Below are 23,362 nucleotides of genomic sequence, written 5' to 3' on the forward strand. Positions count from 1 at the left end.
GGACTTCTGTGCTAATTCTCTTTCCAATTGGGTTTGGATATAGAACATTACAACAGGATCATAAGTTTGGCAGATGTGAAGGGATTACTTTAAAAAAAAGTAAAAATCCCAAAATTATAATAAAATTCCTCTGTACACACAAAATTACCTTGGTAGTTACCACTAACTGATCATTGAGGGCAAAAAAAAAAAGGCAAATTAGACAGCATTCTACCACGAATTGTAAAATTGTTTAGTTACAAGTGTTTTCGTGTCAGTTAAAGTTTTACCAGAGTTTTTAGGAGATCATATATCCCTCATTGTATTGATTTATGATCAGGTGTTGAAAGGTCATCTTTAAGCCTGAGCCATGTGGTAGACAATATGATCAGAGGAATGTTTTACTCTGGATGAGCTGGGAGAAAGCAAGCTATGATATGATGAAGTATTCTTGTAGTTTTTCTTTTTTTTGTTTTAAATTTATTTTTCTTCAGTGTGCTGATAGCATCATGAAAGCTGAATTTACACAGACACTGTGTGACATCAACATTATCCTAGTATAAGAGACTTAGGTGAGAAGTTCAGTGTTCCCTGTGGTGGTCATAGACTCTGTAAGGGAGCAGCCCCACCTGCAGATGTGGCTGCAGATGGCGCAGCAGAGGAGGAGCTTACTCAGGATGTCACCAACAAGGCTATTGAGAACTTTGAACTTTCCATGGGCCCTGAAGCTTTTGAACATCGTGAGTAGCAATGTACATGTAACGAGTGGCACATCCTGCTTGTAAGTCAGTTTACCAAGGTTCAAGGAAGCATAATTCATTCTGTATGCTTTCTTGCCACCATCACTTCACTGTTAAAAAACAAACTCAGATGATAGTTCCTTCATTAGCAGGAAGTCCAGAGCTGGAATTTATATATAAAATTTATATATAAAGCAGTGATTGCTTGGGAAGGTAACCACAGTGAAGCATATTTCACTGTGTTATTTTGTGCTATGCTGTCTTTGTGATGCTGATTATTGGTTAGATATACCCTCATGTGTTAGCAATAACTGCTCTGGAGATGTAATGCATGTTTACAGTTATCTGAGAAAACTTTTAGAGGTTATGAGCTTGCCTTTTACAGGAATTTGATTTAATAGAGATGGGAGATTAGGAAAAAGCTTTTAAACTCTGTCCTGACTGTTTAAAAAAAATGTAGCTCTTATTGTTTAATTGTGAGTCTTTACTGCAGTGTTTGTATTGGAAATACTATTTTCCATTTAGGTATAGATGAGGCTCTTTGACGGCTAGGTCTTTGTTCTTGCTTAATGCTGACAATTAAAATGTGAGTAAAAGGATTTCTTATTGTACATACTAGCAACTTTATTTTTTTTTTTTTGAGAACTGTGAGCTAAATTCAGCTTTTCCACCTCCCTTCATGCTTGATTGTAAACTGAAATTCAGGCTTATTTCTATCTTTCTACATCCATGAAATGTTTAGGAGGTGTGTTTAGTCTTCTCTCCCAGTTGATCATCAGACATTTGTTCTACTTAGAGGCAGGAAATACTAAAATGTCAGGTGCCTGAAAGTGCCATGGAATTCACTATGTTATTATGAACAAAAAGAGCCAAATTCAGTAGGTGAAAGGCAATCTGTAAACTATTTTGGATGATCAAGAAAATGCATCCATTTAGCAAGTTTGCCTGCTTTCCTAATGGACTTTCCCAAGCTCAACTTCGGGTGCCTATGGAGGAAGTGATCCAAGAGCAGAGCTGTAGCTGGTTAGCTGTATCCCATGGGAAATTCTTTGCCTGATCAGGTTCCTCTTTATTCTGTACATCGTGGAGTTTATCAGCAGCTTTCCTTCTAAACCAGAGATCCTGAGGGATATTTTAAAAAGAAAGGAAGTCTTTGCTTTTTTTGTGTGGTAAATAAATTTACATTGTAGGTAGACTTAGCGGTTTTGGTTTTTTTTGTTAATGGGTTAAGCTCTCTAGTACTAGCTCTTGTGAATAATGCCATAAATTGTGTGGCTCAGTAATCTAGACATGTATCTCTTAACTCCTGGTTATTTTAGCTGTGCCTTTCTTGTACCACATTTTCACTATGAAAGACTAGCGTCGGATTGCATTTCTGAGTGTAGATATTGCAGTAGTGATTTTCGAAAAGTCTATTTTGTAGGAGTCTTTTCTTAATAACATGAAGCTTTAATATTATAATAGTGCATAAGATTTTTGGTTTTAAGGATATGAGGAGAAGGAAGAGAGCTGACATTGTCCAAAAGTAAATAATTATTACTTGGCTGTTCACTTAAAAAATGGATCTTTCTTGTGACTGGTTAAGAGAATGCAAAATTCCATCTTCTCCCCAAATAGGAGAAATAACTACTGTCTGCTATTTCTATATAAGTGGGAAAATTGTTTCCTTTAATTAACTGATACTGTAAGTGATATTTCCTATTTTCTCTACTTCTGTATAAAGAGATATCGTAGTTCTACTTGGAAAGTTTGTTAGAGGCTAATGTAAAAATAGAAACAGTTGATGATGCACAGAAATTGAATGTTGCAGTAGAACTATGAAAAACTGTAATGCCATTTAAATCTTCTGCCAGCATAGTTGTTCTCCATTACTTACTTTCATAATTTACATTCTTGGCTTCACTTGCTGCAATTAATTCTTAGTGATTTTATTAATCTTCCTTTTGCCTTAGTTTTCCTCATCTGCTGTTTTCTCATACATTCTAACACCAACCTCATCCACTTCTGCTTCTCCAACTTTCTACATGAAATAGCGGACAAGATGTGTTTCTCTGCTCTTTTCTTGCAGAGATCTTGAAAAGGGTCTTACCCTGTATTTACATCATTGAATCAGACTTTATTTTCTGTTTTCTGCATGCATTCAGAATAACTCTGTTCCACTGAGAAGATTAAGGGCAGTGTTTGCTTGAAAAAAATACCTAATGAAGTGCCTAAGAGAGCTATTATTCATTTTGGAAACCAGTTGCTGCGGTTGCCATAGTAATAACAAGCCCTCTATTAAAGCTATTTTCTATATGTACTGCCTGTATTTTAGCTTGCTGTTGGGGGAGCTGCAGTTCTGTGCATCTACATTCTTGAAAGAATTTTCTAGCTTTGTATAGTTAAATTATTCAAGGAATTTATGTTATAGGAACATAAAACATGTAAATCTAGTTTATCATATCTATCGTGGAGTTGTTCATGCAGGCCATCACTTCATGTAGCCGTTTACAGTAATCTCGATGAAATAACAGCTGTATCAAAAATGAATAATGCATACAAAGAAATTTTGAACTCCTTTAATATTTCTTTACTTATTTTTTATTTATTTGTAACTGATGGAATGATGAGCTTGTAGTTCCAAGAAAAATACTTGTAGACTTGACTGCTTTCCCTCGTGTGTTTTAGGTGTAATAGCCTTAGTAATAGCTCATGGGGTTAGAAAGCTCGTAAATTAATGGCATGTTTTCTTTGTAGAATGCTCCCTGAAATATTTATATAATATGAACAATCTTTAAATCTACTGCAGTAAAAGGGTACTGTCCTAAGATTTCTTTCAGAATAATTCCCTAAATGTTTTCCTCTCAGAGAGAAGAAATGTATATCTGAATGTATTGTAGTGCACTAGACGAAACAATTTTTTCCGAAATTAAATGAATTATATAAATTTGAAGTGTTTACATACTACTTTATCCCTTCATAGTAAGATACTGTAACCCAACAATATTTCTGCAAAAAATAAATGCTGTCTCCTCAGCAGAAGGGACAGTTGGCTAGTGCTAGCAAATGGAGATATTTTTGGTCAAAAATCTATGGGAATTTATAAATATTTTGGTACTTATTGGTCACAGAATTATGTAAGATAATGAGACAACTGAAAGACAGAGTAGCAATTTGGGTTCAAAGTGTTGCTTCAGAAAGTATCCTGTTAACCTGGGACGGTTTATGGACAAGGTTTTAGGAATACTGCTTTTAGATCTGACTAATTCCAGCTCTGAATTGATAGGTCAAACTAAATTCTGTGCTCACGTTTTCAGCAAGTGATCATGTCTGTGATAAGAATGTTTTACAACTGCTCATTTTCAAAAGAATTGTTCTGAAATTTTAAGAAACCATTAATTATATTGAAGCAAGAATATTTTTGCAGTACTGTCTTGGTTGAAAATGTGTCTGATTTGTAGGTGGCATTAAAACTCATTTGTAGAAATCGTGTGTTGGGGAGGATGTTCTCCAGCTCATAACTAGGACATGTAGTTCCTTGGGAAATCTACAAGGAAAAAGTATAATGACAATAAATTGAAATTATGCTTTGACTGGGGAGAATGTAACATTTGAAGCAATGACAAATAGTTTAATGGTTAATTAGATATTAAATTGAGGGCAATTTTCAAATGTAAGTTCAAGTACGTTTCCTTGGTGCTCTTGGCTGAGGATGGATTTCTTCTGATACCTTGATTTAAAGTTTTGCAGACTGTGGGGTAGACATGCATGGCCAAATAGGTTTTTAGAAGGCAATGATTTCTGAGTTTGAAACCTTCACACCTGTACTTCTATGCTGCTACATTCTGTGCCATAAAAATTAGTAAACTTACTGTGTGGTTGGAGTCTATTTGTACCCTAGACAGCCAAAATCTGGTTGTTTTAGATTTGTTCTTTATTTGCCCCTAATTTAATTCTTCCCTGTTTAGCTTTATTAAAAAACAAAAATCGAGAACACTCTAATAGCCAAGGACTGGTTTGGGAAAAAAAGACATGTCCATGGCGTCAGAGGTGTGGAAATGCTGTGAATATTAAAAAAACCTCACCGAAACCAACCAACCAAACTCTGAGCTGAGTAGTAGTGAGGTTGACATGTCTGAGGGGTGGGATGCCATCCTGGACAAGGTTGGGAAGTGAGCCCTTGTGCACCTCATGAGGTTCAACAAGCCCAAATGCAAGGTCCTGCACCTGGGTTGGGGCAACCCCTGGTATTGGTGCAGGCGGGGGAATGAAGGGATTGAGAGCAACTCAGAGGAGAAGGACCCCCATGCTGGTGGACAAAAAGCAGGACATGAGCTGGCAATGTGCGCTTGCAGCCCAGAAGGCCAACTGTGTCCTGGGCTGCATCAAAAGAAGTGTGGCCAGCAGGTTGGGGAAGGTGATTCTGCCTCTCTGCTCTGCTCTCTTGAGACCCCACCTGGAGTACTGTGTCCAGCTCTGGAGCCCTCAGTACAAGGAGAACATGGACCTGTTGGAGCAGTAAAAAACCTCAAAACCAAACCAAAATGGTAAGGTGAAAGATTAGAGAGTTTCAAGTGTTACTTGAAAGTAATAAAAGTAGTTACTGAGTTGCAACTTATTTTCTATTTTCTGCATCTACTTTGCTTATTACATAGTTTGTAAATGGTGTGCTTGCGTATAGCAGTAGCCAAACCTGAAGCTCTAGCTTCACAGCTGTGTAAGGAAGTAATAACCTAATGCATAAGATCTGTTATTTTCAGCCAGACTACCAGTGACACAAAAAGATCAGACCCAGTAAAACACACTTGTTCATAAATACTGCACAAGGACTAGTGGAGCTGTATGATGCACAGTTGGAGATCACTTGCTTTTGAAGTCTTGAAGCCTTCATTGTTATTAAACCAACACCAGAGCTTATAGTCATATTGTGGGTGGATGTGTTTGGTTATGGCACATATTCTCTCCTTTTTTTTTTTTAAAATTCACAAACTATACAAAGTACCGTTTTTGTAGTGTTGTTATTTTATGCTTATTTTGCCTTTACTTGTTTTGACCAATTTCTGCCTTTTTGGCTTTTGGAAGAATACAACTGGTGATATTGTTACTTATGATTTAGTGCTTGATAGCTTGGGGATTTACTTGACATCGAATTATGGGTGGAATTGAAACTTGTTGCAGATGTGTTAGGGCTGCAGGCAAATATCCAAGCTGCTGACTGCCCTGCTCAGAGGCTGAGCTAACTCCATGGGGTGCTGAGAACTACTGGAGGCAATATGAGAAATTGCTGAACATAACGAACACCAGTGTGAGAAGCTGACAGACGTTATAGATAGCACCCTATGGGATGCCTGGATTTCAAATGTAGTGAAGGGGGAGCTGTGTGAGAAGTGCCCAAACAGTGCCATTGCATGGAGGGAAGCACTGGGGCCCCTTTGGGAGGTGCAGTGTTAAAGACCAATAGTGTGTAGGTAATCATTTCAGCAATACCAAATTTGGGTATAGCTGTGGTGAAATTAGGACCACTGAGGGAAGAAGTTATTAGAGTGGTTTTTGAATTTTGAGTGGGTGGTGAAAAAAAATCAAGTAATGGGAAAATGGGTAAGATATATGACCAGGTGCTGTCCAGGAGTACCTGTTGGGCAGCTTGTGCTTAGTCATGGCCGTTGCAGTCTGACAATAAACTAAACCTGTTAAGACCATCCAATGCATGTGACACCTGCTTTAGCTGCTTTTTGGACTTAGGGAGGAGGGCTTCCTTGGCTGGCAAGGGCATGTCTGGGTGGGCAGATCAAGAATCCTGTTATCACTGGCATTGTGCTTCTTCCAGGCCTGTTGTGGAGCCACTGCTCCATAACATGATGGGTATCGTAATATCTGATTTATGGTGCCTCTGGTCATTCACTGCCAATACTATTAGACTGCGTGGTAGTTCTTGCTTTTGACAGTCTTTGAGAACTTGTAATGTTAGAAGGCTATCTTGTCTGGTTTTGGGGGCTAGAAAATTGGAATTGCACATAAATCAGGTTAGTGAATCCATCTTCTGCTTGCTTTGAGAAAATTGCTAAAGTTGCTGTGACCTAAAACTATAGCATATGAATTTAAAAATTTGCCTTTGAATTGCAACACTGTTCTTGATCTCAGACATCTATTATGAAGCTGACTGTTTCTGTTCTTTGGAATGCAAAGAATTTGTTTTATCTTTAAGTTCAAATATCAAGATTTTCTAAAGATGATTACTGAATGCCATGATACCGTAATAATTTCTCTGGGAATTTCTATGTCTTTCATTCTGTTGCTCACCATCTCCCTTCCCCCTACCCTCAAAGCTGTCACCATAAAGAACCAGTTCCTGAGAGGTAAAAACCCTATGCCCAATGGTAATGTACTCAGACTTGTGTTTTGAAGTAGCAGACTGTTTTTCATCTTTTCTTGATGTAAAAGAAATAAATAAAAGTAATATAAAATCGTATTTCTTGCTTTTCACTTCAGTAGTGCCCATCTGTTCTTCTTTGAAACTCTCCTTAGTGAAGCCTATTGCTGTCCAGCTGTGTGGTGTACTCCAGCCTTGCTGTGTCTCATGGCAGAGATGTTTGCGTGGTCTTTTTGTCATGTGTATTCTTGGGTTTTCTTCAGAATCCATTAGTGCCTTTTATCCGTTGTTCATGACATCTCATAGCTCTTTGACTTTAGATCTGCTTTTTGGTTTTTGTCCTCAGTATATCAGCAGCCCCTCTCTCTGCTGTTGCACTTAATGCATCTCTGTGCCCAAGCCTGGGTTTTTATTGTGAATGGACTATCCTGGGTGCTGTTTCCTATTTATTATCAGTGAAATTCAGGAGTCTTATTAAATGTCAGAGAATTTCAGTTGCTTATTATGTATCTTTCCCACTGAATCCTTCATGTTTGCAGTGACAGCAAATATACTTCATTTGGAGTACGCTGTGCCAGCCTGGGATGCGCAGTTCATTTAAACTTCACCCTCTCTTAAGCAGTGTTTATTTATAGTCTGCACAACTTCTGCTTTCATTTTTTTCTTTGAGACTTTGGTTCATAATGAACTCTGGTAGGTTCATGTTTTTCTAATGTTACTGATCTTTTGGTCTTCCTATATTCTTCCAGTGCCTATCAACTCCTTGAGATGAAGAATAAAGGAGGAATTTTCTGGGATATGACCAAATTCCTTGGAGTTGTGTATAAGCATGCTTTTGTGCTTCCTCCACCCATGCATATTTAGTGTGCAGATGTACTGTGAGCATCTTAATGTTTTTTGAAAGTATATGCTGCTGCTGCTTATTTTGCTTAGACTATAATATATTACAACTGCTTTTCCTGATTTTGATATACTGTGTACCCTTCGTATGTATCTCAAAGCTGTGGAAGAATAATCTGTTTCTATAGCAAGTTGCCAAGTAAGACAAAAAAAAAATTCTTCTTTTATTTTTACAAAACAGAGAAATAATAGAAATAATAGTTCTACTCAGTATCTTCTGAGCTGATGGTTAAAACACATGGATTTTATATTATAGAATGAGAAAAATACTATAACGTTAGATATGATGCCTACTCACTTCATAAAATAAAATACTTCTCTAGAGTACGACAAATCTTTTAAAAAGAGAACATAATAAAAGAATAATCATATTTACAAGTGCAAAAAAGTGAAGTTTTTTAAGTTCATGACAGCAAAATTGCTTAAGTTACAGAAGTAATTTAGAATTAACTTGGGGTTAGAATTAACTTGATAAGAGATAAAAAGTGTTCTTGCAACAAAAACCTCAAGATAAATTTTTCTTATGAGAAGTTGTCACAACAGGACAACTGTGTTCAAAATTAACTACAAACAATGAAGACCATATGAAAAACCCTATAAAATCTGCTGTCAGAACTTCATCTTTAGAAGCCCTATCAGCAGTCTGGTATTTGTAAGTTAACAATAGAAAATAGCCCAAGCAGTAGGGAGGTAAAATGGCATCAACTATAATTGCATTAAAGCATGTGTTTTGTTTTTAATGGTTCTGGTATATTTAAATGTAGTTTGGTGATATACTGATCCTCTGCAATAGCTTTTCTTTGAAACTGAGTAGAATTTAACTTTTCTGATGGCAATTCTTGTCACTGACTTTAGATTATAGAAGGGTAGTGAACGTTTAGACTGCATGTATTTTTTAAACTTTTTAATGCATGTTCTTACATGTTAATTTTAAAACATCTGTGATGCAAAAATTTGTAGTTAAATTAATTTTTAGTCTGGTGTAAGAAAGCAAGAGAGCATCAATTTCTGGGATTATTCTGAGATAACAAAAATCAGGTTCCTTTGAAAATATTTTAAGTAATTATTTAAACTTTGCTTTTTAAGCTACAGTTCTGTTTTAAAGTTAGTACCACTTATTCAATTGGTGATTTGAGGAAATATTGAACTGAAATATATAGGGATGAGGGCTACAAAGAAGCAAAATAAGGAAGTGTTGAAGTAGGAAGTAGAGGTTATGGAATTAGCATTAGAAAGGACAAAAGTTTTGGTTTTGTAGTCGTGCTACTATCAAGGAACCTTGGTATAGCAGTGAACTTTATCATCGTTACTACTATTTTGTCTGTACCTCAGTAGTTTCTCCTTCAGAGGTATGGCTATGCCTAAAGAAAGGGAAGTAAAAGGAGTTCAGTGCCTTGCCCTGTGTCGATCTTCAAACCTGACATGATGCTCAGTCTGCTAGTTTGGGTATATTTTGTTTTGGAGTTGGGACTGGTAAAATGAGCTTAAGTTTGTTTCTTCATGATACTGTATGTTTTTATTTTCAGATTAAATAGCAGGCAATAATCTGCCTGTGCCAATTAATAAAGAGACACGTGAAGAACTGGCATTACAATTTTTGTGGAAAGAATATTTTCTGTAAATGATGTTGGGTAGGGATAGGCTGGATAGAAGAAGGAAAATAAAATGTAATCAGTTACAGTGCATGTAGTTATGTTATTAACTCTGTATATTTAATCTTACTATTGTCATAGACATGGATAGGCTACAAGTACAAGGAAAGGATGGGGAATCTTTTGTTTGCTGGAAGTCAAATAAGCCAGTTGATATTTGGTGTGTTGTTATACTTTTACCTTTACTATTTGGTATTCTAGTCTTTAGATTGCCTGAGGTATGTGACTGAGTTTATCTTTTGTCATGCTCAAAATAATATCCCTAAATGGTTAGGAATTCTGCTGTTTTGGTACACTCACACAGTAATACATGTCTAAAGGTAGTTTATACTGATAGAAAGTAATCTTGACTTATTTACATACTCTTGCTTTAACGAGGTATCATCTTGACATCTTTGTGTTTCTTCTTCTGTAGGAAAGGTACAAATGAGTTAATTTAAAAACAAAACTACAGAACACACTATGACTTTAAGTCAAAAACATCTAAGATGTTTTTGGTTTTCAATGTTTATTGTGTGTCAGTGTATGTTATCTTTTTCAAGGGTTTGAAATGCTGTAGGAAAGAAAAGCTTCTGTTAATGAAACTCATTTTTATCAAATACAGTACTATTTTAGAGCTCATAGAGGAAAGGCAGTTTCATTGATGTTAGAAAGTCATCCTTTTTCTTTAGACTGGATTCAAGACTTGTGATAGATACATTGACTTTGATAAGATGGACTTTTAACGTCTTGTTTTTCAGTATCTGCTCTTTTTCTCTGCTTTTCTGAGTTTCTGGCCCGTTTTGATGCCAATGCAGCTTTTGGTCACTGTTTTGCTTGGATTTTGGTGATGTAGCCTCACTGTTCAGAATGAGGTCTCTGTGCAGCCACTGTTGTCTTGGCTGAGCCGGCTGTTGAATGCATATATCCAATACTGTAACATTTTCCTTACTTGAACAATTGTTGGTAAGCCTGTCTGTTTGGAATAGAGACCACATTAGCTGGAATATATATATATATATATAGGTAATTCAAATATATATAATTAATTGGAGTAAGTATATACAAACCAAAATGTAGAATTTTGTTGTTCTGTATTTTTTAGCTGGTTAATAATTTGAACGTGTGCACCTTTAACCCCTATTTTCTACTCAGAGTAAGAAGAAAAAGAGCTACAAGTAGATATCTCATAAAAACATTGTTTCTTACAGACACGGTTAAGCATCTTTTGTCTTTACATTTTCCATGACTTTCCTGTAATTTTCTCCACGTGATAAACAATTTTTTAAAAAAACGTGTGAAGTCCCACAGATTGGTTTAACTGGGTATAATATCTAACAAGCAGCTTTCAAGAGAAAGGAGCACAACATGAAGTGAGAATAAGGCATGGGATTACATTCCAGCATTCAGGCATAAAGTATCATTCTGTTTCTGTAACTGCAAATCTCATTTTTAATTAGGATCTGTGTAAGGATACGATAAGACCGAGTATCTCTTGCATGTTAATATAAGGCATGTATACTAAATAGTAATGCTAAGAAATACTCCAGAAAGTTGCCTTATCACACTCAGTACCTGTTATCGTAGGTATCCCTATGGATAGTTATCCAGGACTTTATTAATTTGTTAGAACTGCCATACTCTGATTTCACTGGACTTTATAAGAAGATGTGATCATTATTGTAAACAACTTTCTGCTGCTTTGAATATATGTGTGTTTATTAATTGATAATAGTTTCTTTAGTTCTCATGAAATACTTCTCTTTTAATAGAAGAGTTACGGAAATTGAGTTGGTCTGGCATTCCCAAACGGGTTCGTCCAATTGCATGGAAGCTTCTTTCAGTAAGTTGGTTTTGGTTTTGTTTTAGTTTTTCTTCTTTCTTTTTTTTGTTGTTTTCTCTTAGTAGAAATAGTTTTTTCAAGCACTGCAAATAATTTTGCTTGAGTTGTAATCGATCAGCGATACTTGAAAACATGGTGTCTTGTTGCTGAATTGTAATGGAACTTTTGTTCTTTTGCTCGATTTCAAGATTAATTTGTCAAACTGAAAAGAGGGGAATGAGAAGTAGTAGTAAATCATGTTAGCTGTATATCTTTATTTTTCAGCCTGGCTTTCAATGAAAGAAAGGCTTATGTGATAACAGCGGTCTCTTTCAACCAGTGTTGATGGAACGGTGGAGAGTTCAAAGACAAGTGCACTCTTACAGTTTTCTTGAAAATAGTCACACAGTAGAGGAAGTGAAGCCTATCAGTGTCCTACAAAAAGCTTCATTCTGGCTTCACGTTAAAGTAACTACAAGAAAGGATTAACACTGTACTGAGGAAAGGCTGTGATAGGCTCTTACGGTTTTTTCTGGCTGATATTTCTATAGTGATTTGAGATGAACAAATCAAAAAAATCAATTACCTTGTGGCACTGGCTCTCCTGGTGTCAGGTCTGAGAGTCAGTTCAGGGAGATGAGCTAATTAAAAAGCTAATCACCTTTTTGTAGGGTGAGCTTTTGGCTGGCTGAGCTCTCTGAACTTTGCCCCATAGTCAGAGGATTTGGAAGTGGCAGCAGCAGCTTGGGAGGAGGTTAAGTGAAACACCATGGAACAGCACGGGGAGATGTTTCAGTTGGCATCAGAAAAAAGCTTGCGGGAGTCTCAGATTCACTGAGTTTGGTGTTACAGAACTGGATTTTTTTTTTTATCTCTGTGTTTGCACTAGATTTAGAAAGCTGCTTCTGCAAAAATACAGTGTATTCCTCGCAGGATTATTTTTCATGTCAATCTTTTCAGCTGCAATACTTGTAATGTCAAATGGTTGTGCATTTTAGCTGTTGTTTGTCTGCCTGTGGTTTAGAGAAGAACTTGTGAAGATGTTTGTATTAAAACAAAGCAGAAATCTCATGGTATCTACTCTCCAGAGGCTATGAAAGACACTTTATCAGCAAATCTTCGTGCATTTAAGAACTGTTTAAAATTCTGAGTTATGCACACAACAGTTTAACACTATTGAATTTTTCAGAGAGTAGACTTAAATAGCTTTACTTTTTATAGAATAATTCAGCAGGGAATATGGAGTATTTACTTCAGATTGAGACTGATTTCCAGTGACTGAAAGAGTCTCTCTTGCTGATGAGTTCTACCAGATTTGCAGCTTAGTTTGTTCTAATGCTAAATCCAGATGCATCTTCTTAATGATGGATATTCAAATGTCCTCTGTAATTGAAATTAAACATGCAGTGTACAATTTATTTCAGTTCTGTTTCCAGAATCATTGTCTGAGATTTTGGTAATGAAAAGAGCATTTCTGATTTGTTTGATTTTTTTTTTTTTTCCTCTTGAAGTTTAGGATGCCAGTTCTAAAACCCTCAAAGTAAAAAAAAATATGGCTGACTCAGAATTGACTTTGAAACACAGTAAGCTAAAGCATAAGGGGAGGTAAAGTTCTGATTCAGAGGACTGGTGCTGAGATTTAGAGAAGTGGAATTACATAAAAGGTAACTGCAGTCACTTTCTTACTTTCAAGTAAGAGCATGGGCTTCAACTTCATTCTGTAAGTTGATTGTAATTTTAATATCCCTGAGATTCCCAGTCCAGAGAAATTCTTAAGTGCACAGTTCCCTTGTTCTGTTGTTTGCACTATCCCAGTTCAAGATCAATTCCAGTTTAATTCTTTGGCTGCCTTGCTGTACCTCTGCAAAGAAACTGCATTCAGGTTATTTTGTTTTTACTTGAAGAGTTAAGTGGATTTTTTTTTAAATTTGAGTAAGAGGCTTCTGAAAGGGTGGGATTGTGGTTTGTTTTTTGTTTTTTTTTTTTCTGTCACCAGATAGCAATATTTTGAAAGTTCCCAGCTTTTCTTATGTAATTCTTACTACGATTGCTTATCTACTAAGTGGTCCTCAATTAATGCATTCTGGAAACCCAGAAATGAGTCATTCAGTAATCATTGCTTTTCTATACTGTAAGGCTGGAGCTTGTTTTGTCGTCTTTCTGAGGTGGGGAAGAAAAAGTGTGTTGAGTATTTGTGGTCACAAACTCCATGATGCTTTTTTCTAATGATTATTAATTTCTGAGTCACATTAGTTGTTTGAACGTGTTACCTACGCCTAATGTACATCCCAGGTAGGAGTGGGTAATGTCCTATAACATGCACTGGGACCTATTGGGGAGATAAGTGAACAAAAGCAAAACTGTTTTGGTAGTTGTGAAACCAAAAGAGGAGCAGAAAACCAAAGAAACCAAAGTGTAGTTAAGAGCTAAATTAAGGCTGGATGTGTTTGGTTTGGAATTATTCAGAAGTCTTATTTAAAAAGTCCAAACTATGACTTATGCAGGGAACTGAGTAGAACTGTAATGTCTGAGGCAGAAAATGATTGTCTGGTTTGTAAAATCAGCATTGAAATTGGAATTTTTAAGATGCAATTTAAAAAATTCAACAGTTGAGATACTACATAGTCAGAAGATTAATAATGTTAACATGTGTGTGATACAGATTTTCAAAGGACAAGTGTATGAAAATCAGTATAATGCTCAGGGGCTGTTAATGTTATGCATATCTGCTGGTAACTGTATGTAAAAAAATTACATTATTTCTTTTAAAGATACAGCAAAACGTTAGGTATACTGTACCTAAACAGCAAGCAGAACTATTCAGGCTCACTTCTCTTTTGAATAACAAAACTAAAGTTATGGTTGCAAAAGCCTTTGGAGGAAATGAATGAATAAATGGATTAAACTCTCCACCAATTTATTCCCTGATGATATGTTTCAAGCCTTCCCAACTTTTAAAAATAAAACCTAATTTGTAAAGTGAACAGGAAACAAGACATGTCCAATTGAAAGATTACTTCAGTCTTTGAAACTGAATAATGGCAAAAAGACGTGCTGAGGAAATATTGGTATCCTTCAAACAATCACATTTGATCTCACAAATTAATTATTTTCTAATGAAACTAAGAGATCCTACAAAAAAAAACAACAGTTGAGAATAAACGGGAGGCAGCATTCAATTTTTAACTTAATACAAAACACTAGGACAGGATATTAAATGAGTCTTGAGGCAAAAGTTAAGCTCATGCGATTTCAAGTACCTGGAACCAAACACAAGTCAATGCATCTTAAAACATGCGGTTTTGGCAAAGCAAGTACTTCTTAATGTATCTGGAATGTAACGTGGTTTGTACTTATTCTATTGTCATCTTAAACTAAGAAATTAAAATATACGGCAATAGCATTTTAAATGGTTTTAATATAGAGATATTTTCAGAAACTCTACTGATGTTTTAGTATGGTGTGTATTTTTTATTTTTCCCTAAATGTAGAGCTAAAAAGAAGTTACAGAAATAGGGTATGATGTTGAATTGTTGCAGGAGAGTAATGGAACCTATATACTTATTCTTAGTGCTTAATTTTTTTATAGTTAGGAATTGTAGCATGTTAGGTTTACCTCTGCCTTTTTTGCTTGTAGTGTTTAGGACTGAATAAGAGTTGTTTTTTGTAGTTAAATGCACAGCATTTTATTAGTTACTTGCAGCGGCTGTGGCAAATACACGCAGCACTTCTAGTACAGGGTTTTTTTGATGTTATGAGGCTTGTTTTTAAGGAAACTTTAATTTGACATAAATTTCATTTCTCTGTTTTACAGAGACCTTTTGTCATATTGGCAGGAAATATTTTAATTTGACTTGACTAGTGAATAATATGATGATTAGATTTTTCTTGCATTGTCTTGGATGTGCAGATCTCTTCCATTGGTCTTTAGAATGATTCTTATACAAAGTACCTTTTCTGGACTACCATCCATGTATGTCAACTATGAAGCAGCTTTCTTTTTTGTGTTATGGGATATTTGTATTGACTGTTTGAAATCAAGCTACTTACAAGAAAGCATTATCTATTTCTGAATATTCAGGAAACTTCTTGGTAGCCAGTTACGTGAATAATGGTGTTTCAGATAAGTGTACTTTATATGTAAACTGAAGTTTAGTAACATACATGATATTTCCTTTCATAAAATGCTGAAGTAGTAACCTGAGCTGCTCGTTTTTTGAGTAGGCTGAGGTGCCAGAAGCAGGGAACAGACTGGAAAAAAGAAGAAAATGAGAATGAATTTTCTGGGGAGGGAAGATTGGGATTTTCAGATATATATGAATGAGATGAACGAAGAACCAGTCAGATACATTGTTGCATTAAGTACAGAATATATAACCCTGCCTGTCTGACACGTGACTTCCTTCATGTCTCCGTACCGTATGCAAAATACGACTATATTTAAAAAATGCTGTTGGGAAACAGCTAAGGAGATGTACAGCCACTGTTCTGACATCTGAGAGCCCAGTCACTGGTGCTGTTGAGTCTTTTCACAGAATCACAGATGTGATTTTCTGCAGTGAGACTCCTGATAACCTGTTGAGATGATGTGAAAGCTTGAAAATATTTTTTTTTCTAGTCTGAAACAATGAAGGTAGCTAGAATGTTTTTAAAGCTTTTGAATTAATACTCTGTTGTATTACAAATTTAATCATAATTTAAATGTATTTGCGAATGTATATAATTCCTATTTGAAGGCAACTGAGATAATATGCATTTTGTTTAAAAAAAAAAAAAAATTGTTCCAAAAATGGCCGCATAGGAATGCAGAAATCGTAAATAAATTCATATAGTGTTACATCTTTCTGTATTTAGTTATTTGGGCTTTTCTCTTAGAAAGGCAAACAGCATCTTAGAATTCTTGATGAGAAACTGCTTTTTAAGGCTGGAAAAACTTGAATCTTTAAAAAAAAAAAGCTAATTTTAGTGAGGTAACTTTTGTATCAGTGGGAATTATTAGAGAAGTGATTTAATAAAGGTTTATTCAAATCCGTCTAGGACTGCATGAGACTACACCAGTTTATTAGCTTTCCTGTCACTGTAATAAAATGCCAGCGGTGTGTTTTGTAAGGCAGAGTAATATCCTTTTCATTTCATTTTTTTTGTTTGTTTGTTTTTTTTTTTCAGGGCTATCTTCCTGCGAATGTGGACCGAAGAGAAAGCACTTTACAAAGAAAACGCAAAGAGTATTTTGCATTTGTTGAACAATACTATGATTCCAGAAATGATGAGAATCACCAAGATACCTACAGACAGGTAGAACAACTATTGAAGTGACTTTTACCTTCAGGACATCTGATAAAGAACTTAAAGAGATTATTTTTTTAAGTTTGCTACTGTTTTTCTTTATTTCTTCAATCTTGGTTGATAGCTCTCTGATCAGTTGTTCTCCTAAATTTCAGAAGCAAAAATATGAACTATTTTGGTCTGAAATTCAAAATAGTGAATTCCATTTAATGTCAGCTTTAGTCATGCTGTGTGGTACTGCCTGTCAGTGGTGCCATGGTCTTCTGTTTAAGAATAGTAAGGTTTTCAAATCTTTCATTTCCTGCTCAAACCCTTCTTCAAATGAGTGAGGATGGACAGGGAAGGTGTCACACTGACTGTTTTTTACTGACTCCATGCCTCTACTTAAGAAGTTGAAACTGTGTATGACGAGCAGTAAACAGAGGCGTGTCAAACTTTTTTGCCCACCCAGATAAGCAGATAACTTTTCGTCAAGTTTTGTATTTAAATAAATAGTTTGTGTCACGAAGTATAGACTAAGCAATACTACTTTGGCCTTCCTTAGGACAGAAGAAGCTGAGATCTTTCAGCTTCCAGCCTGATCTTAAGTAGCAAGAAGTATATGTGGTACTGCCAATTGAATGTGACTTTACAGAAGTAGTAGTGTGTATTCATAATTACCATGAGGTAACGAGTATTGCTAATATGACTATAATTTTAATCAATCAAAATGTGATATAAGGATCCTAAAATGTGAAAACAAAGTATACGTGTTTTTTTATTTTGATTTTGCCTCAGTGATAGATTAACAGTGAATTAAAGATTTGGCTGTATGTTTTGAAGTACAGTATATCCATGTTTTTCCAAAAACAGTACAATGATACAATGGTATTATAACTAATACTATAAAACCATAGAATTGTTTTAACTATTGTGTTGGTTAAAACCTGTGCTGTTGGTTTCTTTTACAGTATTTTTCTTTCTGTCTAATTAGATCCATATAGATATCCCACGCATGAGTCCTGAAGTTTTAAGACTTCAGCCTAAAGTAACTGAGGTAAGAATGATATCTAAAGAATTTTTTTAATGAATGACTTCAATATCACAGCATCGGTTAATAAATAATTTGCTAACACGTGCTATTTTGACTTCAGAAGTAGCTTAAAAAATTCCAAAAAATGATGACATATAAGTATAGACTTAGAATAGCAGTGTAAATAGGAGTAGTAAAAGGAAAGGCATCTTCTTTATCTCCTGCATTGAATCTGTCAGTTTTTTCTTTGGTCTTCTGCCTTTGAGGTTTTTTCGTCTTTTGCTTTTTATGTATTTTGTTAATAATGTGTTTTTGAAGTAATCCAGAGCATAGTTCCCATGGTTCTGTGTATTTGTCAAAATCACTCGAGATCTGGAAGTTATTATCCTAGATTCTTCCACTTGGGAAATTCTTCTGTGAATTTGTAGCATGACTGGCTTGTGTTGCTTATTTGATTTGGCTTCTTTGTAAGTTTTTTATGTTGAGTACACTATCTAAATTATTTTGCTACCATAGTAAATACATCAATTAATGATAAATTTGTTAATCAAATTGGTCTATATTGTTGGGTAATTGAATCCTACATGGACTTTTCTTTGTAGAGTATATAGGCCATAAGTAGTATGGATGTGTTGAATCATCCTCTTTCAATTGTTTGTTTTAATCCTTCAATGTCTTCTCCTTTCTAATGGTTCTAGTTAGACATTCAAATGTATTTCTAAGCATGTTCTGTTGGTATCATTATAGAGCCACATAGAACATCTTTTGATAGTTCATTAGATGATATGAGAAGTTAAATGCAGCACTAGCTTTCATTTGTTTTTCTGCTCTTGCAATTATTTGTTTAACAGAACGACTCCTCCACATGTGTTGGATAAGTCGGTTTGAGAAAATAGCCTGTTACAGTTTTTTGAAAGAAAGTTGTATAAAAAATACTGCTTTCTGCTTGCTTTCTACACAGTTGTGTTTTATCTGGACATTTCTAGGGATGAATCAAAGAGTAAAGAAAAATAAAGGGACAGGAAGGGAAACAAGACCCACAAGAAAGAAACTATTAAAGAAATGAATAGCATCAGTGTCAGTGTTGTAGCTAGAAATTAACCAATAAATTAAATTGGAGGTGAATATTATTTCATTTAAAAATAGCTACAGAAACAAGAATGCTCAAATACTTATAAGCGGAAAGAGATAGTTGACCTGTATCAGCAGTAGTCTCTTAAATTATTCTACAGATGTATTTGTGTTTAACATAGTGGTGGCTCTTTTTGGGGTGGGTTTTTTTACTTCTTTCCATTGCATGATTAAACTGTTCTTAAAGTTTCGATGAAGATCATCTTTATTTCAAACGAATACGACTGTGGTTCAGATGTACAGTGTTTTTGCAGTTCTTAATTTGGGTGAAAATACCCCCGAATGATGTTGGGATTTTCCCCCTATGTGTTTTAGTGAAGGAGAAATTAGAAGCTGGTTAGCCTGTCTGGTGTAAGAATCAATGTATATTCTTGTTATCTTCCTTTAAAGGAAGACTGCAAAGTACAAACCACTTCAAACCACTTCTTCAAGAATGACTGCTAGGCAGTGTATTTATTTTTACAGTAGGTGAAGAATTTCTTCCTAATATCCAGTCTAAATCTCCCCTCTTCCAGGTTAAAACCATTCGTCCTTGTTCTATCACTACATACCCTTGTAAAAAGTCCCTCCCCAGCTTTCCTGTAGGACCCCTTCAGGAACTGGAAGGCCACAATAAGGTTCCCCAGGAGCCTTCTCTTCTCCAGGTTGAAAAGCCCCAACTGTCTCAGCTGGTTCTCGTAGGGGAGGTGCTCCAGCCCTCTGATCATCTTTGTGGCCTCCTCTGGACCTGCTCCAACAGCTGCATGTCCTCAGATCTGGATGCAGTAGTCCAGGTGGGGTCTCATGAGAGCAGAGTAGAGGAGCAGAATCACTTCCCTTGCCCTGCTGGCCACACTTCTTTTGATGCAGCCCATTGTCGGCTCGTATCGAGTCTTTCATTGTCTGACACCCTCAAGTCCTTCTCCTCGGGACTGCTCTCGAGCCATTTTCTGCCCAGCCTGTATTTGTGCTTGGAAATGTGCGGTTAGAAATGTTAGAGTAAACTGGTATTGATAATTGAAGAAAATATGGTCAAGGTTCTCTAACATTTGAAATGTTTATTTTTGTTAAATATTTCATATGTTGAAGGAAGCATCATATAATAAGATGCTGGAAAGAATTAGAGTTACAGGATAGTTACAATCCCTTTTTGGCTGAATGATTAACTTAGAAATGAAGAGTTTATTTGGAAGTGTGGAGAGTATATTAATGTAAAAAAGATATTAGTGCAGTAGTTTTTACAAGCAGTTACAGTTGAAAGGATTTTTTTTTAATAGCTGAATTATAATTAATCTGAAAATAGGCTGGTTTAGTGAAAATGCTGACATTCAACTTCAGGACTAGTAGGAGCTCCCAGAATAAAACACTTATCTTATTATTGCTTGAGAGTAATGAAAATAAAGAGGAAATACTGTGTCTAGGTAACTTCTTGCTAAGTTAAATCTGGTATGTCAATAGAACTTCAATAGCAAATATTATTCAGTAAAGTCTGAGTCTGGAATGCAGTTTCAGTTCGTTTTGTTGGGATCATTGAACATGTGAAATTGTTTGAATGCAATGCCAAAAGGAGCCTTGTGTTGCTCCCAGAGCTGACTCGCTTCTAGCAAGGGGGAAGGTGATGGTCTCAGGTGAGCAAGTCACTTCCCCTTTTTTAAGGCAAGATGCAAGAGCTGTAAAGAAGAGAAAGAAATCAGAGGATGGATCAAAGACAGGTTTCAAAGGGTGGCGTTGTGTGCAAGACTGTTATTGTGGATGATAGTGTTTGCACATTTTAATTTTTGATGCTGCAGAGATTTAGAATGATGATACAGCTAGTAGGAAGAATGTCACTTAGAATGAGGTGAAGAGACTGTAGGTGACAGAACTGGAGAAGACTGTTAGTCAAAGGACCAGAAACCTAACGTGTGTGAGCCTCACAGTATTTTCTGACTTCAATTTTCAAATGTTGCTATTCCAGTATTTTTGTTCTTCTTGGAATCTGGGTCTCTATTCCTGAAGCGCTTTTCAATTAGAGTTAATAAAGAAGTTTTAATTTCTTATCTGAACTTGGAATTTGGTTTCTGTAATAAAATGTTTCCATTTAGAAAAAGATGCTTTGAGTCTGTGTGGGAATAACTCATTATTATGTGTTCCTTTTAAAATCAGTTTAAGGTGTTTATTTTTTATGGGACTTATGTGGATCCTGGGATGGGGTAAAGGTAACATTGGAGCAAGGACTTAAAGGACTAGGAATAAGTAAATAGTCAAAAAGGAGGAGAGGAGTTGGATATCTTCTTGCTTGTAGTTCAGTTAAGTTTATTTTAAAGACTTATGTCTGTAAGTTCACATTTAATAGATTTGATTAGTTGATGTGGAGTACTCTAGTTTATTATCAGTTTCTGGTTTATCTTTACCTGAGTTTTGTTGAAATGGATTACATGGGGCTGTGTATTTCCCATCTATACTTGCATAATAAGGGAGAAGTAATTTCAAGGAAACCACACAATTTAATAATAGTTTATAAATTTGTCCCCACCTCTTCTCCTCACATCCCCATTAGAAAACAAAAAGCAGATTCTCAAAAGCTTTCGTGATTAAAGCTTTGGGGGTTTTGGAGTTCCTCTGAGGTGGCAAAACCCACAAGAAATTCAAAATCTGCATTTAAGCCTAATGGTTTATTCTCTTTATGTATATGAATGTAGTTCTCACTATTATCATGAATGAGAGTTAAATTGTAAAGAAAATAATTGATTGGTAATGACATCTCATGAAATGTAATGGTTCATAGTGGAAAAGTAATTCCGGTTTCTGTTGCTGGTTTGGAAATCAAGAAGAAAACCTTTTAGTAAAGTGATCTTTTTAATAAGTCCTATTTGAACGCAGTGATGAGTGCTGTATAGAAGCTGAAATCAGTCTGCCTTTCAGGTTTTCAGGGCTCTTTTTAATTTTTTTTTTCGTTTTTTTTTCAATTCAGAAGTGTAAATGAAACTTTATGAAAATGGGTAGGAAATTGAAAATGCCATTTTAGTGTGTGTTTGTTGAGTTTCTGATTAGAAGCATTTGGGGATATTAAATCCGATGTGCCAATCACTGGCTGATCCTACCTGCACAATAATATTAAAAAACCAAACCCAAACCCAAACAAAAAACCCACCCCAACTCCCTTAGTTTTCATACCATTTAAAAATGCTTTGAAATCCATAGGCATCTCAATTTGCAATGCAAACTATGTATATTATCAGGTTTTGAGGAAAGGGAAGGTACAAATTTGGGAATTGTTTGACTTGAGACGTGCCTTCATGAAAAGCACTATTATTATAGTTCTTACAATGGGTATCTTGATAGCTGTTACGAAATTACTGATTTCTTTATTTTTTGTTTCTCACTGTGTTTTGTAACCCCATCACACCAGGAGTTTTTTTGTGTAGCCTAGTGCATAACACTCTACTACCTTCAGCAATTGCTATTTAAATAGCTTTTTCTAGTCACCTCTATCTGATATTTGTTTTCAATAAAGTTACTTGTATTTGCAGTGCGTTAAACGTGTCTTTTATTTGAAGTGAAATGCAGAACGATAACACTGATAATACTGAACAACTAATGTTATGGAAACTAGAAATGGCAAGTGCCAGAAGCAGGAAGGATGGCTGTGAGCTGGCTAACTTAAATTTGCAGTTTTCCAATAATAGTGAAAATATGGCATAAACAATTGTAATTTCATAAAGGTATAATTATGTAAAATGTAAAAGCAAGCTGTAGTGGCAGAATTTAAGGTCTCTATACAGTTGATAGACAATGAAACCCCACTGGCTATTGCTTGATGGGCAGAGGTTGGTATTTTTTCAGTTTAACATGCAGTGCATATTAAAAAACGTGAGGTGACAGGGCTAGCACCAAGAAGAATTTATAGCTAAAGGAATAAATATCTTGGCTAATGAAAACAAGAGGCTTTTATGGAGAATTTGCTAAATGAATACCTCTCTTTCTGCCTAATCTCTGCCCCGAAACTGAAATCACACTGAGCAAAAACTGCATCTTAATTATAGCTGTAATGGATCAGACATGAGCTGTGTTAAGACTTGTGTTTCAGTGCCCACCAAAGCTTTTCATGTTTATTGTTGTTGATGCAGGTCATGTATGCCTAGACCTTTCCTTACACGAAAATGACTTCAAGAGGGCTTTTAAACTAAAGAGTAAGATATTATTTAAAATTGAATTAGAATAGTCAGCTTCTTAATCTAGCAAAACCTGGAAGTGAGATTGAATAGAAATAATAAACTCATAACTCATAACTCATACACTGAACTTCCTCTCCCTATTGCATCCTTTCAGGGCAGGTCCTTTATGGGCTTTCTTGAAGCCTGAGCATTTGTTGACTTCTGAGGTAGCAGCAAAATGTGCAATCTACTTCAGGTCCTTACCAAGTCTTTCATTTTTTGTTAGTGTTGAGGGCTGGTCTTAAGAACGACGTAGTCCTTTGGTCTGAGCTCTCCTTTCTCTGCTCTGCTTACGTGCCTGTGCATTCTGGCTTCTTGGGCAGACCTTCCAGGGAAA

General features: G+C 35.6%; 1 protein-coding gene across 1 annotated transcript in view; it reads left to right on the forward strand.

Moving 5' to 3' along the window:
* The window catches only part of LOC104537792 (TBC1 domain family member 22A-like), a gene marked incomplete at both ends in the record, with an annotated part of 57,610 nt that overhangs the window by 13,839 nt on the left and 20,409 nt on the right, over positions 1-23,362 (forward strand). Inside the window, 3 exons of the mRNA XM_010180788.1 lie at positions 11,372-11,442; positions 16,588-16,716; positions 17,681-17,743. Of these exons, the coding sequence (XP_010179090.1) occupies positions 11,372-11,442; positions 16,588-16,716; positions 17,681-17,743 (263 nt within the window). The remainder of the gene's footprint in view (positions 1-11,371; positions 11,443-16,587; positions 16,717-17,680; positions 17,744-23,362) is intronic.

Source organism: Mesitornis unicolor, unplaced genomic scaffold (genome assembly GCF_000695765.1).
Source record: "Mesitornis unicolor isolate BGI_N332 unplaced genomic scaffold, ASM69576v1 scaffold3, whole genome shotgun sequence".
In the NCBI taxonomy this organism is placed as follows: domain Eukaryota; kingdom Metazoa; phylum Chordata; class Aves; order Mesitornithiformes; family Mesitornithidae; genus Mesitornis; species Mesitornis unicolor.